Raw genomic sequence first — 18134 nt, forward strand, 5'->3', positions numbered from 1 at the left:
AGAGAGAGAGAGAGAGAGAGAGAGAGAGAGAGGAGGGAAGGAGGGAAAGAGGAAGGGAGGGAAAGAGGAAGGGAGGGAGGGACGGACGGACAGAAGGTGGGTGTCTCTCAGCTGGCTACTCTGGAACGGCTGGTAGCTCCTGTGTAAAGGCTGGTGGCAGATAACGTCTGGGAGTGATCGAGGCCCAGGACACCTCAGGACTCCACATACTAGGGCCCTATTACCTGGGCTAGACAGATGTCCTGGAAGTAAGGGCAGGATCTCTTCATCATCCTCTCTCTTCAAGACCAGCGCAAAGAAAGCAGCAAAGCCCAGCACCTGGAAATCACCTTGTGTGAGCCCAAGGCTGCAGGGACCTCTCAAGGCCTGAGACATGGGGATTGGCCATTCCCACAGAAGGAGGTCAGTATGAGGATGGAGGGCTACCCCCAGTTGGAAAGGCTGACAAGCCTTGAAACTTCTCAGAGCTTCCCACTTTGCTGCCCAGCTACCCAGAGCATCTCTCACTTCTGACCCCACCTCACCCCATCCCCACAGCTCTGCATCAAGTGATACAGCCTGCAACCCATTTGTCTATTATGCCCAAGCGAAGGGGACCCTGCAGTTTGATTTGGAACTCTGGGGACACACTCCGGCTCTTCCTAGTCTTCTAGCCTTGGCTGGTGGAATTGTCACAAAAGCTTTTAAGTCTTATGGAAGAGACCATTCAGGACTAGGGAGGGAGCTCAGGTGGCAAAATGCTTGCCTGGCATGCACAGAGCCCTGGTTTGAAGGGAGTGCTTATGTTAACAGCATGATAGCACACACCTAGAGTCCCAGCACTAAGGAAGTAGAGGCTGGAAAATCAGAAGTTTGAAGGCCAGCCTCAGCTAAATAGTTTGTGACCACCTTGGGCTATATGACCTTATCAATAGATAAATGCATACATATAAGTCAGAGTAGAATATCAAGGTAGATGGAGGAAGGATTTGAGATGTCCCACAGGAGTAAATATTCCAGGGGCTGGGTTTGGTAATAGTGCATATCGACAGTTTCAGCACTTGGGTAGCTGAGGTGGGAGGATTGCCATCGATTCAGAGTGAGTCCTGGCTACAGATCAAGTACCAGGCTAGCCAGGGCTACATAGGAAGACACTGTCTCAAAAACCAAACAAAACCAAGTAACCTGAGAAGAGTCCCAAAATGGTCGCTTTACTTTTACAGTTTTCCTGATCCCCTGCCCACTGGCAACTGCCCGGCTCCTTCCAGAGGCTGGTCTGTCCCTGCTCCCCGCTGAGTCTAAGTCTGGGCTTAGTATCCAAGGCTAATATGTTCCCACATAACTTTAACATATGCATATATATATATATATGCTCTATGTAAGAGATGTTTGTGATCTTTTGGTGGGAATGCTGGGATTAGACCAGGATCTCGTGCACGCTAGGCAGGCGTTCTACTTCTGAGCTACATTCCCCAGCTTTATGAGTTCTCCACGATAAATTTTCCCACAATCCTGAAGGTGATGATGATAACGAAGTGTTATACTGGGGAACAAGTCTTTTGGGCTATTCTGGTATTATCTCCATTATCCCTGCTCCGGTGTCAGTGCAGCGGTAACAGCTCATGTGTTTGTTAAATGAACATTAAAAAAAAAAATAGCTATGCTTGAAAAGGAACCAAGAGCCGGGCAGTGGTGGCACACGCCTTTAATCCCAGCACTTGGGAGGCAGAGGCAGGCGGATTTCTGAGTTCGAGGCCAGCCTGGTCTACAGAGTGAGTTCCAGGACAGCCAGGGCTACACAGAGAAACCCTGTCTCGAAAAAAAACAAAAAAAGAAAGAAAAGAAAAGGAATAAAGCACGGGAGGGTAAAGGTGGCTAGCAGGGTGTTCTGACCTTCAGGGGCTGGGTGATGAACACACTCTCCACGAAGGACACAGCCATGGAGATAAGCCACTTGAGGGAGCTGACTCGTCCATAGTGCAGGCCATACAGCATCGTGAAGAAGGCCGCCACCCCGCTGGTGGTCGCCACCAAGAGCCAGCCCACCAGGACACACCACCAGGGCAGGCCACGAGGGGACTTTCTGTCCCTAGGCGTGCTATAAAAGAGGTTAGACCGACACAGTTAGGGTGCCGCCTGAAGACCCACATCACAATCCCGATCTGTCCTCATCCTCCAGACGGCCTTGTGCGAGCTGCCTGACCTCTGGTAATCTGTTTCTCCTCTGTAATTTGTACCTGCCTGGAAGAGCTGCTCTATAGGCTGCCGTTCGTCCAGTGCTGGCTAGGGGGCAGTCTCTAACAGCAAGCCTCGAAGGCTGGTTCTATGTCATTAAAAACATCTTTTATGATAAAAGAATCTTGTCATACAAAAGGCATCAAGCCAGGAACCTCCCCAACCCCCCCCCCCCATCAGCTGCTTTCAACAACGCTCCCCATCGTGTCCGGCACACCCCTCATACCCTCCTTTTTCCTTTTGGAGGGGGGAAATATTAAAAACACATTCCAGGCATAATACAAGATCATCCTCAGAAGACCTCTCAAGAAGGGTCATTTTCTGAATAATTAATAACAATTTTTTTATTTGTTGACTACCAAAAGCTGTGTGTGTGTGAGCTATGGAAAGACAGCCCTCGGGTCTCCAGAATCCTAGGTGAGTCTATTACCACTGAGCTATCACACACACACACACACACACACACACACATGAAAAGAGAGAGATGACTCCGTGTTTAAGAAAACTTTACTGCTCTAGCTGGAGACTAGCATTTCAGGCACCTCACAAACACTTGTGACTCCAGTTCCGAAGGATCCAACACTTTTTTTTTTTCTTTTTTTCTCGAAACAGGGTTTCTCTGTGTAGCCCTGGCTGTCCTGGAACTCACTCTGTAGACCAGGCTGGCCTCAAACTCAGAAATCCGCCTGCCTCTGCCTCCCAAGTGCTGGGATTAAAGCCGTGCGCCACCACTGCCCGGCTACAAATTTTTTTTTAAAGAACACAGAGTTAGGCATTTGTAGATCACAGCACTCAGGAGGCAGAGGGAGGTGGAGGATTTCTAAGTTTGAAGCCAACCTGGTCTACAAAGTGAGTTCCAGGACACCAAGGGCTATACAGAGAGAGCCTGTCAACAACAAAAGCACCAAGAAAAATGGAATATCGGAACTGGAGAGATGGCTCAGTGGTTAAGAGCACTGGCTGCTCTTCCAGAAGACCTGGGTTCAATTCCCAGTAACTGCATGGCAGCTTATCACTGAAACTCCCAATTCTCTTCTGGCCTCTGCAGGCACATAAGCTGGAGACACAGACATTGAATGCAGGCAAAAACAAAAGAACAAACCAATCAAGCAAAACACTGGGTAGTTTTAAGTCAGCTTGCACAGCTAGAGTCCTCAGAGGAGAGAGCCTCAACTCAGAGCACGTCTCCAAAAGATCTGGCTGTATGCAAACCCTCAGGACATTTTCTTAATCAGTGATCGATAGGACAGCCATGAGGTTCAAGCCAGTAAGCAGTGCCCTCCATGACCTCTGCATCAGCTCCTGCCTCCAGATTCCTGTCCTGCTTGAGTTCCTGCCCTGACTTCCTCCAGTGATGAACAGCAACGTAGAAATGTAAGCCACACAAGCCATTTACTTCCCATTGTGTTTTCAGTCATGGTGTTTCGTTAAAGCAACAGTAACCATAACTAAGACACCCAGCTTTGCTTGAGCTTGCTATGTAGCTCAAGCTGTTTTTGAACACGTGATCTTCCTGCTTCATCCTCCCTAGTATCTGGGATTATAAGACTGTGCATCAGGCCTGGCACACTCAATTCCGTCATCAAATAACCTGTCTTCAAAGCTAATTGATTATTTAAAAAAAAAAAAACTTGCAGAGAGACCCCCTATCGTACTTAAAGATGAGGTTCAACCCCCAGCACAAACAAACAAAACATCAAATAAATGGAAAAAATATCCTTTGGGTTTGAATTAGGAGATGTATATTTCAATCAGTGAAACTGAGGCACAGAAAGACTGAGACACTCACTGCTCCAACATTGCAGACTGGACAACAACAACCGCCACAAATAAGATCATGAACTGCAAAGTTCTGTGCAAAGGGCTGAGTGTCTTCCCACAAGTAACCCTATCCCCTTAACCCTTGATGGCTTTGAGGTTACTCAAGGGAATCCCTAGTTCCTTCTCCCTGCATAGTCTGGGTGGACATCTTTCCAAGGCTGGACAAGGTATCCCAGCCTATAGCTCCAGGCTGGAGAGGGCAGGTGTGTCCACTCAGCATTCAAGGAAGTAGATTACCTGGGATATGCCAGTGCCGGGGTACCAGGCTGTCCCCAGAGGTGACCCTTCAGGATGTGTAGCTGCCTGAGGGCCTGGGCCTGGCTGTGACGATGCAGGAAGCCTTGGGGCCCCAGCAGCCGCAGTTCCCTCTCTACGCGCTCCAGCTGAAGGTAGAGACACCACCTATAGATGCTGTCCTTCCAAAGGCCACTCTCCACCAGTTTGGGCTTGGGGTGCCATGTGTTCTCTACAAATCAAAGGGGAAAGTGACCAGAGGGTGGTAAGTGACAAAGAACCAGCTACAATAAAACCGGCAGCAGCCTCTTTGAGCTCCCCTGCTGCACGCCAGGTGTAGGAATTCCGAGGTGCAGAGGCTGGGCCCAAACAGCCAGCTAGTGGATCAACAGTCTTCTTTTAGCTTTTGATAAGGGACAGTCTGAAAATGGTGCTTACTTACAAAGAGAAGAGCGCACTTTCCCACACACCCTGCTTCTAACCCAGTGACTGACTTTAAGCGACCATTGTCTGGCCATTTCCCTCTGGAGTCTTTATTTTTAAAAATGATATGTATTACCTCTTATCTCTGTCTATTTCTGTTTCAATCTCTGTCTGTCTCTGACTCTGTGTGTTCCACAGTACTCGTGTAAGTCAGAGGATAACTTACAGGACTAGGTTCTCTCCTCTACCGTGTGGGTCCTGGGGATTGAACTCAGGTCGTCAGGCTTGGTAACAAGCCTCTTTATCCACCGATCCCTCTTGCTGGCTGCCCATCTAGACACTTTAAAGCCAACCCTAGATATGGGAACATCACATCTGCAAATCTTTATACATGGTTAGACTTGAATTTAAGTCCAGTCTTGCTCAGTGCCAATGATGAGGTAAGTCCTCGTTTTTTTGTTTTCACTTTTAAAAAAAATTCTTTTTTTATGTGTTCTGGTGTTTACCCACATCTGTGTGATATAGTATGTCTGTGTGCAGGTGTCAGATCCCACAAAACTGGAATTATAGACAGTTGTAAGCTGCCTCGTGGGTGCTGGGAATTGAACCCGGGTCCTCTGGAAGAATAGCCAGTGTTCTTAACCCCCGAGCCATCTCTCCAACCCTGTTTTCACATTTAAAGAAGTTATTTTACTATTTTCTCTCACATGTATGAGTGTGTGTTTACCACGTGTATATGAGTGCTACAGAGGCCAGAAGAGGCCATTGGATCCCCTGCATCTAGAGCTACAGGCAGTGTGACGTGGCTGCTTGGGACAGGATTTGGGTCCTCTGCAGGAGGAGCAGATCTTCCTAAGACCGAGCCACCTTGCCAGCCCTCTTCTCACTTTTTCTTCTTGTTTTAAAATATGGAACCTTCCAAGTGAGGCAGGTGTATGGACCTGGCATGCCTGCAATAATAAGTTCAAAGCCAGCCTGGTCTATGTAGCGAGACCTGTCTCATAAAACAAAAGTGTTTCAAATAACCAGAAGGGAAGGTAAAAAGCTGGAGAAGCACCTGCCTTCTCCAGGCTTCCTGGTGGCCTCTGCACATGGATACTGTGTGAAATGCTGGGGCTGGCCTGGAACTCAGCAACCTAATGTATCAGCCTCTTGAGTTCTGGGATTACAGGCTTGTACCACGGTGATCTACTCGGCAGCCAGACTTAAAGCTCACACCATTTCATTAAGCACATGAGTGTGTTTCTGCCAGAGATCAAGGCTGCAAAGGGCTACACCCTTAACTTCAAAATAAAAACACATAAAGAAGAAAGCAGCAATGGCATTATGAATGCTTAAGGTTCTTAACAATAATCCCGTCAAATATCTAACCAACGGTCATTTCCCCTGATTATATTAGGAGCTGATTTCCTCCTCTTCCTTCTCTTCTTTTTAAAGATGTTTAAACATTTATTTAATGTGTATGCATGTGCGCATGTGCCTGAGTGCAGCATGGCACACATCTGGAAGTCAGAGTATAACTTGTGGGAGTTGGTTGTCTTCCTCCAGGGATCAGACCCAAGCTGTCAGCTGGGGTGGGGTAGGGGAGGTGAGTGTGTATGCATGCATGTGTATGTATGTGTTTGATGCGTGTGGGCACCCACATACCAGGTGGATATAGAAATCTGAGGACAACTTGTGAGAGCGCTTTCTCTGACCAGGTGCTAGATTTGAACTCAGGAGGTTGGGCGTGGAGGCCAGCATCTTTAACCACCGGCCCCATTGCTATTTTTTTACAGTTTGTTGGAATTTCAGATTCTCCATATTTTTTTTTTTTGTCAGGGCTGGAGACAGAACCTAGGGAGGAGTCACATGCCCTGTCTCTATCCTCAGGCCCCCTAAAATGTTTTTCATGGATGTTATTGTCTTTGAGACAGTGATTCACGTATCCCAGGCTGGCCTCAAGCTTTTGGTGTTGCCAAAAATGACCTTGCCCCTCCTTTCCAATCCTCCTGATCGCTAAGTGCGGAGATTTCAGGCAGTCACCACCGTACCAGCTGAAAGAAATGTTTAAATATCTTATCTCTTTCATTTGTTTTAAATCGTAGAAGTGACATATTTATAATAAGCACAACACAGGCCAAGGAGATGGCTCTGAGGACACAGACCCTTGTCGCCAAGCTTGATGACCTAAGTGGTAGGGGGAAACAAGTCACACAAGTTCTCCTCTGACCTCAGAGCACACACTTACCCACATTCAATAATAAATGTCCTCACTTTTTTATTAAAGGAGCTGGAAGCTATGTGTGCTGGTACATGCCTGTAATCCCAGCATCTGGGAGATGGAGGCAAGGTCTGGATTTCCAGCCTGGACCACTCGGTTCCAAAGGACCACTTCCCTTTAAAGGGACTCTGGTCAGCTCAGTGTGAGCATGGTCCCGGCAGGCTTTGCCTTCTCTCCAGTTCCCTCTGCCTTGCTAAACTGTTAGACTGCATTCCTAAAGCTAGCCCCCAAGCTCCATTCCCTTATTTGGCCACTTCCTCCTCCTGAGACTGGGTACCAAGGTCCAGCTATCAAAGTATTGAAGTCCAGCAATCAAAAATCCCCTTTGGCTCACCTAATTAACATGTTCAATTAAAATTAAACACCTTATCCTAAAATGGGGTTTTTCCCTTTAACCTTTATAAACTATCATTTGCCTATGGGCCACATCTGTCTCTTCTCTATCCAGCGGCAGGTCTTTGTCTCTCTCCAAGACAAATACCCCTCCCCGCTCTTCCTTGCCTATTTTCTCCCCTCTCCTTTGCTCCCTTACCCCTGCCCTCATCCTCTATCTCCTGTCTTTGTCCCTTATCCCTGCCCTCTGTCCCTCTGGGGCAAAAAAAAAATCTCCTTTGTGCTGAGAACTTGGTCTTGGGGGTCCCGAGCCCTACACTCCTTTCACCTTTGGCCCAGAAGTGGGAAGGACTTACCTTTCGGTTTAACAGACCCTTGTGTGAAGGTGAAAGGGTCCTCTCTCCCTTTGGCTTCCTCCCAGAACCCCTGTCCTGCTGTGCTCTCTGGACAGATGACATCCTCCATTAAAGCGAGGAGGTAGTTAATGTCTACGGGGTTCACAGAGTCCCAGCCTGAGGCAGGGGGTGGCAATTTCAGGGCTTTAAACAGTGAGCTGAGGAGACTCTGTATACCCTGCAAGAAAGCCCAGTGAGGAGAGGGAACGTGAGCCACAGGCAAGGGCACACAGCACAGAGGCCAAGAGCAAAGGCCCTGAGCTGTGCGGTCCATTTCAACTACAGCTTCGCCCCCCTCAGGCACGATCTGCAACCGCTGAAATCTCTCTAAATGAACTCATCCCAGCATCCCAGGCTGTATTAGTCAGGTCACCACACACAGCAAGGGTCCTGTACAAGATTACCAAGCACATGAGTGCAGGGAAAAGTGTCTCTTTTAGGGGTCTGCAGTACAGCACTGTCTTAGAACCACACTGCTGCCATCTTCAGTGCCTCCGGGCATGCTCACAGAGGAGCCTACCAACTGGGCCTGTTGATTGTTTACCTTCCCCAGAAGGGGTGAAACAGGAAGGGTCTTGAAGTCCTCAACCAATCTCATGCAATTCTGACACAGCAAATAAGGCCTGGGTGGGGGTGGGGTGGAGGATGGAGGGGAGGAAGAAGGGGAGGGGGTCTCCATCTACACAGCTGTAAGGAAACCATTGTTATTACTGCGTGCCACCCTTCCAAGGTGGCTGCTTTATGGTCTTGCTTATATGCCTGTCTATAACCCTTCTCCATTTCGAGGTCAGGAAGCACCAGTAAACTCATTGGTTTCTCTGGGTGAACTTGGTGGACTCGTTCTTTGGGTTGTCCTTGGAGCCTAGGAGGAGCGTGGGTATTGTTTGTGTCTCCGGTCACGGAAAGAACTTTACCAACAGAATTTCCAGTGAGGGTGGGATATCTTGCACACAATAAGTACTCAGAAAGAGTGCATGTGTGTGTATACATGTATCCTGTCAGTCTGCATGTGTGTGTATACGTGTATTGTGCCAGTCTGCATGTTTTCAGCTGGCGAATCTCGGCAACTGAGACTGTCAGATAACCCAGGCTGCCAGGCCCCACGCACCGGCCTGCACTCCACTCCTGCCGGGTTAGGGCATCTTTCTATTCCTACACAAGCCGAGGCTGAGAACATGCCTTGGTCACTGTTTCAGGTGTCAAAATTCCCTCCTCCGTGGGCTGTGGCGAGGGTGTCAGGTAAGAGGGTCTCTGTTTCCGCCTCCCATCCTTCTCCATCAGGAGACGAGGTCGGGTGTTCCGAAAGATCTGGACAATCAGGAGGTTGATGGGGAACATAAGGACAGAGCTCTCCAACCCAATCATCACCTCCTGCCAAGTGAACTCAATTTTGCCTAAAGAAAAAAGGAGGGAAGGAGATGTCAAATGGAGACAGATGCCCAGAGTCCCCTCTTCCCTCTCAGCAGAAGGCAGCTACACAGTGAAGGACCAACCAAGTAAAACTCCTGAGACGTTATCCATGAGCCTTTAGATGTCCGAGCTTACTCCGAGCTATGGGCTAAGCCAGAAGTCCATGCTAACATGGCAGTCACCACAAGCCTGGGTCGGATGGCTCAGCTTCCCTTTGCAGGGCCACAGGCTAAGGTCAGCCGGGAAGGTACGTGGACAAACACATCTACTTTGTCCCAGTGAAGACTGAATCAGGGCACTGAGGAAGCAGCTTGGTCTATAAAGTGTTTGCCATGCAAGCTCGGGGACCTGTACCCTACGATCCCAAGCACCTCTGTAAAATGTCAGGTGGGGTGGCACCTGCTTATAATCCCAGTGCTGAGAGGAGGGACAGGCTGAGACATTTTGGCCAGCCAGTATAGCCCAGCTGGTGAGCTTAAGTCTTCCAAAAGTGAGGTGACTGACTCTCGGGGAGCAATGCCCTTGGCTGAACCCTGGTTTCCGTAAGCATGTGTACATGTGTATGCACATATGCATATAAAATACAAAGACTACGTCAAGTTAGGCATGGTGGCACACACCTGTAATGGTTAGTGACACCTGGTCCACAGAGACCTTGTCTCCAAATATCAGATTAATCAAAGAAAACTAACAATCTCCTTTAGATTTCAGCTGTCTTGCTGGGGTAGTGAGACTGGTGTCCACCAGCCCCAAGCATCAGAAGTAATCCCAAGATTTACCCAAGTCCATCTTCTGCTCAGCTGGGTCCTTAGGAACACCCCAGAACATGATGCTGGTCAGCATGGTACAGAGAAGCATCGAGAAGCAACACGACACCCTCTGCACACGCGTGAAGCTGCTCCGGGTGGAGTTGCAGAAGACTGAATACCAGATGTGTCCATCCTGGAAGCCCGTGGAGGTTTTAGTGAAAAACAGGTGACTGTGGACAGACCAGGAGGGAGAGGTGGAGACATTTAGGGAAGGAAACAGATATGCAAAGGGGCTGGTCTCTTAAAAATAATCCAGCACTTTGGAAGGCAGAGACGAGTGGAGCTCTATGACTTCAAAACCAGCCTGACCTATAGAGCTAGTTCCAGGACAGCCAGAATTATATACAGATATACAGAGAAACCCTGTCTTAAAAACAAAACAAAACAAAACACAAACAAACTAAACCCAACCTGGGATTTACCTTTAAGGTTTAGCATGTTTGAGGACCAGCAAGATAGTTCAATAGGTAGATGCTCTTACTACACAACTATGAACTACATTTTTTAAAAAGCTGGATTAGGTGACTTGTAACCCAGGGCACTCCAAAAGCAATATGGAAAGTGCAGACAGGAGATGTTCTCAGGTAAGCACCAGAGACCCTGCCTTAGAAATGAGGTCAGGCTGGAGAGAGCCCAGTGGCTAAGAGCACCCACTATGCACTGTTTAAGAGCTCCCATCATGTGCTGTTTGTTTAAGAGGACCTAAGTTTGAGTCCCAGCACCCACACGATAGCAGCTAACAACTGTTTGTCACTCCACTTTCAAGGGTTTTGACACCTTTCCTGGTCTCCAGAGCCATTACGTGAACATGGTGCGCAGATACATATGCAGGCAAATACATATGCAGATACATATGCATGCACATAAAATCTCAAAAAACTGAAAGGGAAGAACCAATTCTCAAAAAGTTGCCCTCTGACCTCTACAGAAATGCCACATCACAGACAAACACATTCATACACCACGTACATTTAAAAAAAAAAAAACTAGCAGATTGTGATTTTACTTTTGACACGGTTTTCTGTAGCACATGGTGGTCGTACAGTCGCTATCGGAAAGTGAATAACCTTGCACCCCTGACCCTCCAGTTTCCAGTCTGAGTGCTGGAGTTACAGACACATGCCTCCATACCCAGAGGCCCCGGGCTTTGCTAGGCAAGCACTCTAGCAACTGAGCAACATCCACATCGTATGTGGAATCCTAACCTGCCTTCCTTCTGCCCTGTCACCTCCGGCAGGTGACAGTCATCATTCTTCATGTCTCAGTTTCCTTGACTTTAAGATAATGACAAAACCTTCCTCCATGGCTGTTTGGAGGGACTTGGAGTCATAGTTATTGATTTGAGATGGGGTCTTGCGTAGCTCAGGCTGGCCTCATACTCACCGGAGCTTCTCTGTACCACTGTGTCAGCAAAATCGTCACCTTTGTAAAGCACCGAGGTAGCACTAACAAGTAGGTAAGTGGTCAGTGTGTGTGATATCTCTGCTGCAATTTGAATTTGATAAGATAGCTATAATATTATCAGTTAGGACTCATCATCCCCGCCCCCATCTATGTCAGCTTCTTGGGGCAGATTTCTAATCCCCCACTGGGAGGGGATGTCACCAGACCAGCAGATCTGCCCATTGAAGACAGGGAGTAAATTCCTCATCCATCCTGTGAGTTATGGCAAAGCCATTAGGAACACTGGCATGACGGAATATGGCTGTAATCCCGGTGCTGTGGGAGACGGAGGCAGGAGGAGCAAGAGTTCAACCTCATCCTTGGCTCACTGCCTGGGCTACACGGGATCCTCTCTCAAACAAAAGTAAAGAAGATTACTTGACCTAAACATACTCTCCCCAAAGGGTGACCATGGTTCATTTATTATGCTAAAGACAGAAGTGGCCAAACTTCCAGTAATACCATAGATGTAAAATAAGTGGCCTGAGTGATGGTTTTAGTCAAGTGTTTGCTGTATAAGGACCTGGATTTGATCCCCAGTCTACGTAAAAAGTCAATGTGGTGACGTATGCTTGTAATCTTAGAACTGTGGAGGTACAGACAGACCAAAAGGTTTCTGCGACTCCACGGCTGGCCACCATGGCAAAATGGCAAATTGTAGGCCAGTGAGAGAGCCATCTCTAAAAACAAAGTAGATGGCAACTGAGGAATGACCTCTGCCCCCGAAGTGTATACAAACACAACACAACACACACACACACACACACACACACACACACACAGTAACAATGTAGTTGATGTGTGTTCATGTAGCTATTACTGTCTGTTCGCATGTGTTTGCAGACCAGTGTGGAAGGAAGGCAAGGGAACAAAGAAGGAAGAAACAGAAAGGAAACATGAACTGAAAACTCATCTGTCATAAAACACAGAAAAGGGCCCCAAAGGGCCAGCAGCTAAATCAAAGTATATCCTACTTAGGGTCTCTGTTGCTGTAATGAAACACCATGACCAACAACAGCTTGGGGAGGAAAGGGTTTATTATATCTGACAGCTTAAAGTCCATCATCAGGGAGTTGAGGGCAGGAACCTTGAGGGAAGAATGGAAGCGCGGACCATGGAGGAACACTGCTCATGGTTGCCTTCCCTAGAAGAAACTCCTAAGGCATTATCAGAGATGCAGACACACTGGCTTGCTCAGCCTTCCTTCTTATGCTGCCCAGGACACCTCTCAGGGTGCTGCTGCCTACATTGATCTGGGTCCTCCCACACCAATCGCCAATCAAGAAAAAACATCACAGGCTTGCCCACAGGCCAGTCTGGTGAGGACACTTTCTCAACTGAGACTCTTTCACCCCAAATGATCCTAGGTTGTGTCACATTGACATAAAACTAAGCATCTCATTATCCAAATGACCATGGCCACTAACAGAAAATATCCTGCGACATCCATCAGGAAATGAATGAGGGATCCCTTCTCCTTAATCCCTGAAAACCACTTCTGGGTCTTACACTGCAAATCCCGATAGAGTCCCCATTCCAACAGGACGTTTGGACCAGCAGTGTCACATACTCAAAAGATATCCGGGCCACTGGTTGAAATGAGCTCTCGTTAGCATGTCTGGGCTCTGAGGCTATTTCCCTAAGATTAAAGAAGACAGTGAGGTACATTCACCGAAAAAGATAGAAAGGAAGTACCTAAACTGCTTCCTGTCCTGCTCTGTGGCCACAGGAAACACCTTGTCCAAGACACAATCTCCAACATCGATGGACAGCCACGAGTTGCAGAGGAAATACCATTTCCGGTCCACCACAGAGTCGTAGACCAGCACCCGGCTCACATACCTGAAGAAGGGAGACACAGCTCTGAGGATAAGATGTGGGGGTAGGACTCCCTGGAACATCACAGAGATAAGACCTTCAGAAAGTGAACCCCAAAACAGGCACACATGGAAAAGTGCATGTATGTTCTTCACTTGGTGTAGAGGTGACACTTGACCTCCCGTGAGGAGGTTATCCAGCAGAGAGAGCCAGCTTAGCTTTGAAGACAGCTACTTGTTCTCAGACAGGCAGCTGGGTGCTGGAAGACACATTTGAAAACTCTGGGCCCCTATTGGGTACACCTAGCTATAAGCAAAAGAAGCCCCATGAGTAGCGTGCTCCAGCAAGCTTTCTCAAAGCCTCAGAAGAGGAGATATCTTGCTTGTCTTAGGAGGCGTGGGCTAACAGCAGCTTTTCTGCCACTGGCTAGCCAGTAGGAAGATGGCTGCTTTCCCCTGGATGCTGAATACCAGTTGTCACTCTGCTGTACACATGTCTCTCGTTTCCACAAGCACAGCTCTATCAGGGATGCAAAGGCCACCTATGTCCAGGCCATGGCCCTCCTGGGTGACTGACATCCAGTGATGCAAGACCTGGACATTTTGATCCAACTTGGGACAACTTCTGGGATCCACAAGGGTGGGCTGAGCTGTCACTGTACTAGGCTGTACCATTGTTTGATACCTCCTTCTGCCTATCCCAGGCCTGGCCTCCCTCTACACTTGCTGATGCTAGGGTTTCTTCAGTAGACACCCGACATGTTCCCTTGCCTCTCAGAGTCTGCTTCCTGCAGATGCAGTGAGTTAAAGACAGCAAGAAGCCTGGTGTGGTGGCTCATACCTCTTACTCCAGCTCTCCTAGGCTGAGACAAGAGACTGCCAGAAGTTCAAGGCTAGCCTAGGTTACCGAGAGTGTATGTTCTCTCTGTCTGTCTGTATGTCTATCTCTATCTCTCTTTCTTTCCGACTTTGGTTTTTTGAGACAGGGCTTGTCTTAAATTGTCTGTTGAGCCAAGGATGGCCTTGAACTTCAACCTCCTGCCTCTCAAGTGCTGGGGTTATGGTTGTACACTACCCAGTGTCTTTTTAATTTTTTATTTCTGAAATAGAGTCCGTCTATATAGTTTGGGCTATCCTGGAACTCACTATATAGACCTTGAATTCACAGACATCCACCTGCCTCTGTCTCTCAAATGTTGAGATTAAAGGCGTATCCTACCACACCTGGAATGCCCAGCATTTTTGTGATTAAAGTCTCATGCTCTAGTCCAGGTTACTACAGTGCTCACTATGGCTATCCCAGAACATGTTTTTTTTAAGGCTCTGCATGCTGATACCTGGTCTTACTGACACTGTTTGTCTGATTCACTCGTTTTGATCTCAGGAAGAATTGATAGGACCTTGCTCTGAATGTGTAGCTGTGTGTGATCTTGGACAAGTCTTGAGTTGACACTACAGAAAGGCCAGGGGCAGACCCAGTGCTGGACCCCAGGGATGCCTCTCTTCTTGTTTGGTTTCTATGACCATGAGCCAGGGGTCTCTCTGTCCTTGCTTGTCTCACTTGTACCATGATATTCTATGTGTTTGTAGAGGTGTTGATGCAGGCATTGAGGCCAGACTGGCCGAGGAAGGCCCTGGTCATTTGCTGTCTCCCAGCTCACCATGATGGCCGGTCCCCAGAGTTGTCATGCCACAGCCTGAGGCTCCGAAGTTCTCCCAGGGGGAACAGAGTGGAAAGCAGGAAGACATCAACCCCTCCTCGCTCAAAAACTGCAGCATCAGGGTCGGACAGGTGGTGGGGCTCACTCTCTCCATCCGAGCCATACAGGGTGAGAGTCACCTAGAGGCCAGACACCAGAAGCCGGGACTGTAGCTCAGTAGGTGCGGCCTTTGCCCAGCCTTCAGAAGTGCTGTGCTTGATCCGAGCACTGCACAAAACTAGGCATGCAGATACAAGCACAGACATTCACACGCACACACTTACACACATACACTCACACATACTCACTCTCACACACTCATACTCATACACATACATTCATACACACACACTCATACACTCACACATACACACACTCATACACTTACATATACACACACTCATACACTCACACACACTCATACATTCACACACACACACACACTCATACACACACTCATACTCTCACACATACACACACTCATACACTTACACATACACTCATACACTCACACACACACACTCATACATTCACACACACTCATACACTCACACATACACACACTCATACTCTCATACATACACACACTCATACACTCACATACACACTCACACACTCACATATGCATACACACACGACATACAAATACATTCATACACTCCCACTCATTCATTCACACACATACTTATACACACACATACTCACTCACACATACACACTCACACACTCATATACACATACACATTCACACACAAGATTATTCTTTCCCCTAAAACACGAAACGGAAGGAGGGCACCAGCAACATCAAACCATGGAGCCAGATACACTCTACAATGACAGCCACCTCTGCACTGGGGACAGACACACACGCCAACCACAGGTACCTTTGAAGATGTGGCTGCCCCTCGCCGGTGTCCGGTGTAGACTGTCACTAGGTAGTGATATTGGGCAAAGGGATCATTATCCTCCAGCACTATGACTTTCACCTGAACAGAGGGACAGAGTTAGTGGGACCCTACTCAGTGATCTCACCCATCACCCAGCAGCTAAGAACGAGTCAGTCGCCCATGGCAACGAGCATACAAAAGCAAAACTACGTTCATTGTCATCTGATCCAGTGAGAACTGTCCGTTATGAAAGCAGGGCTTCAAGAAAAATACCAGCAAAGGCAAGGATGCATCAACTGCTTCATTGTTAACTGTGAACTGTAGGGTTAAGTTGGAAATAGGCTGGGCGTTAGACTGAGAATGTTCTGTGTGAGGTACAGCGAGCCAACTGTTTAGACAATCAGAGTTGTTCCCCAGGAAATTCAGAAGAAATGAAATGTCCAGATGTTTTAGCAAAAGCGTCAAGTGACCTGAGTTATCTGGGGGCTGTGGTGACCTCTGGGTCACGCTGCCCTGCTCTCCCCCGCCATGAAAGGTTTACATCAGCTTCTGAGGCACTGCTTCCAAGGATGCAGAGTCATCTCTGCCACAGACATACTCCTTGGGGACAGCTGAGAGTCAATGACCCATCTGTGAGGTATGTGGGTGTGACTAAGACCTGTGCATCTCAGCCCAGCTCTGTCAGATCTCCTCAAGGACTGACAAGCTGTCACTGCTGCATGGCCATCCTGCCAGCTCCCCAGGGGCTCACCCTAAAAGTTTTATTAGAGCACCCATAGCATTAACTCCATTTTAGAGCCTGCCTTCTGGGAGTCAACCTGTGACATTTAAGATGTATTATATAAATCATATGTATTATATATATTGGGGTGTTTCTTTATTGAGATACAGTCTCACTATGTAGGCTTGACTGACCTGGAGTTCTCTATGTAGACCAGCCTGGTCTTGAACTCATAGAAATTCATACACCTCAGCCTCCTGAGTGCTGGGATTAAATGTGTGTGTGTGTGTGTGTGTGTGTGTGTGTGTGTATGCATCTAGTGTGTATGTGTGTGGTATGTACGTGTATGCATCTAGTGTGTGGTATGTGTATGTATGCATCTAGTATGTGTGTGTGGTGTGTGTGTATGCATCTAGTGTGTGTGTGTGGTGTGTATGTGTGTATGCACCTAGTGTGTGTGGTGTGTGTATATATATATGTGTGTGTGTGTGTGTGTGTGGTATGTGTGGCATTGTACAAATGGCCACAATGTCCAACGAGGTCAGGATAGTAGAATAGTGCATCAGATCCCCGGAGAGTTTGTGTTACAAGTGGTTGTGAGCTGCCTGGTGTGGGTTCCAGGCATGGACCTCGAGTTGGTCACTCTGCAAAATCAGTATGTGCTATTTTAGTTATTTGTTTTTATACATATGTGTATTTTGCCTGCATGTGTGTATGTATGTACATGCATGTAAATCCCCTGGAACTGGAGTTACTGGAGTTAGGGACGGTTGTGAGTAACCATGTGGGTGCTCAGAACTGAACCCATGTGCTTTGCAAGAGCAACAAGTGCTCTTAATCCTGGAACCATATCTAAAGGCCCATTTTTGTGGTTTTTGTCTTTGTTGTTAAGTTTTTAAGACAGGGTCTCATCATGTATCCCTGTGTGGCCTAAAACATACTGTGAAGGCCTGGAAAGATGGCTCAGTGGTTAAGAGCACTGACTGCTCTTCCAGAGGTCCTGAGTTCAATTCCCAGTAACCACATGATGACTCACAACCATCTGTAATGGGATCCGATGCCCTCTTCTGGTGTGTCTGAAGATAGTAACAGTGTGCTCATACAAATAAAATGAATTCATAAATCTTTTTTAAAATAAAAAAAAAAACCATACTGTGTAGACCAGACTTGCCTTCAACTCAGAGATCCTCCTGCCTCTGCCTCCAAATGCTGGGATTAAAGCCTTGCTCCACTGTACCAGGCCCAGTGTGTGCTCTTTACTGCTGAGCTATCCCTCCAGTCCCAACCCGAGACATTTCAATATCAAAGTTTGGTCTCACAGAGGAATCAAGGACAGCAGTGTGAATGCTGAATGACATCTTATGACATCTAATTCTGTGATGTTATCCCTAGTGATGGATAGGGAGGGGGGAGGCAATGACAGACAGCCTCAAGCTCTGTCACACTGAGCCTTCACGCTCACCTACGCATTCCCTCAGACGTTCGTGAACATAAACGGTTGGTACCTGCATGCAGTGAGTACTCAGTTGATGATGGACAGCACGGTCTCCCTGATAATTTGATGTTAAGTGCTCAATGTTCTGTAAATCCATAGGTTGACAGGCCAACTCACCAGAAATGACCCCAGGAGTTAAAGTCTGAACTACCACAGTTGGCTTCTCCAC

General features: G+C 47.7%; 1 protein-coding gene across 1 annotated transcript in view; it reads right to left on the minus strand.

Moving 5' to 3' along the window:
- Positions 1-18134, minus strand: part of Pkd1l2 (polycystin 1 like 2) — an 81670-nt gene that overhangs the window by 19130 nt on the left and 44406 nt on the right. Inside the window, exons 25-33 of the mRNA XM_028752696.1 lie at positions 15747-15848; positions 14824-15002; positions 13041-13187; positions 9873-10072; positions 8863-9077; positions 7645-7861; positions 4273-4501; positions 1873-2077; positions 225-318 (exon numbers count right to left, since the gene is read on the minus strand). Of these exons, the coding sequence (XP_028608529.1) occupies positions 225-318; positions 1873-2077; positions 4273-4501; positions 7645-7861; positions 8863-9077; positions 9873-10072; positions 13041-13187; positions 14824-15002; positions 15747-15848 (1588 nt within the window). The remainder of the gene's footprint in view (positions 1-224; positions 319-1872; positions 2078-4272; positions 4502-7644; positions 7862-8862; positions 9078-9872; positions 10073-13040; positions 13188-14823; positions 15003-15746; positions 15849-18134) is intronic.

Source organism: Grammomys surdaster, unplaced genomic scaffold (genome assembly GCF_004785775.1).
Source record: "Grammomys surdaster isolate TR1022 unplaced genomic scaffold, NIH_TR_1.0 128, whole genome shotgun sequence".
Taxonomy (NCBI): domain Eukaryota; kingdom Metazoa; phylum Chordata; class Mammalia; order Rodentia; family Muridae; genus Grammomys; species Grammomys surdaster.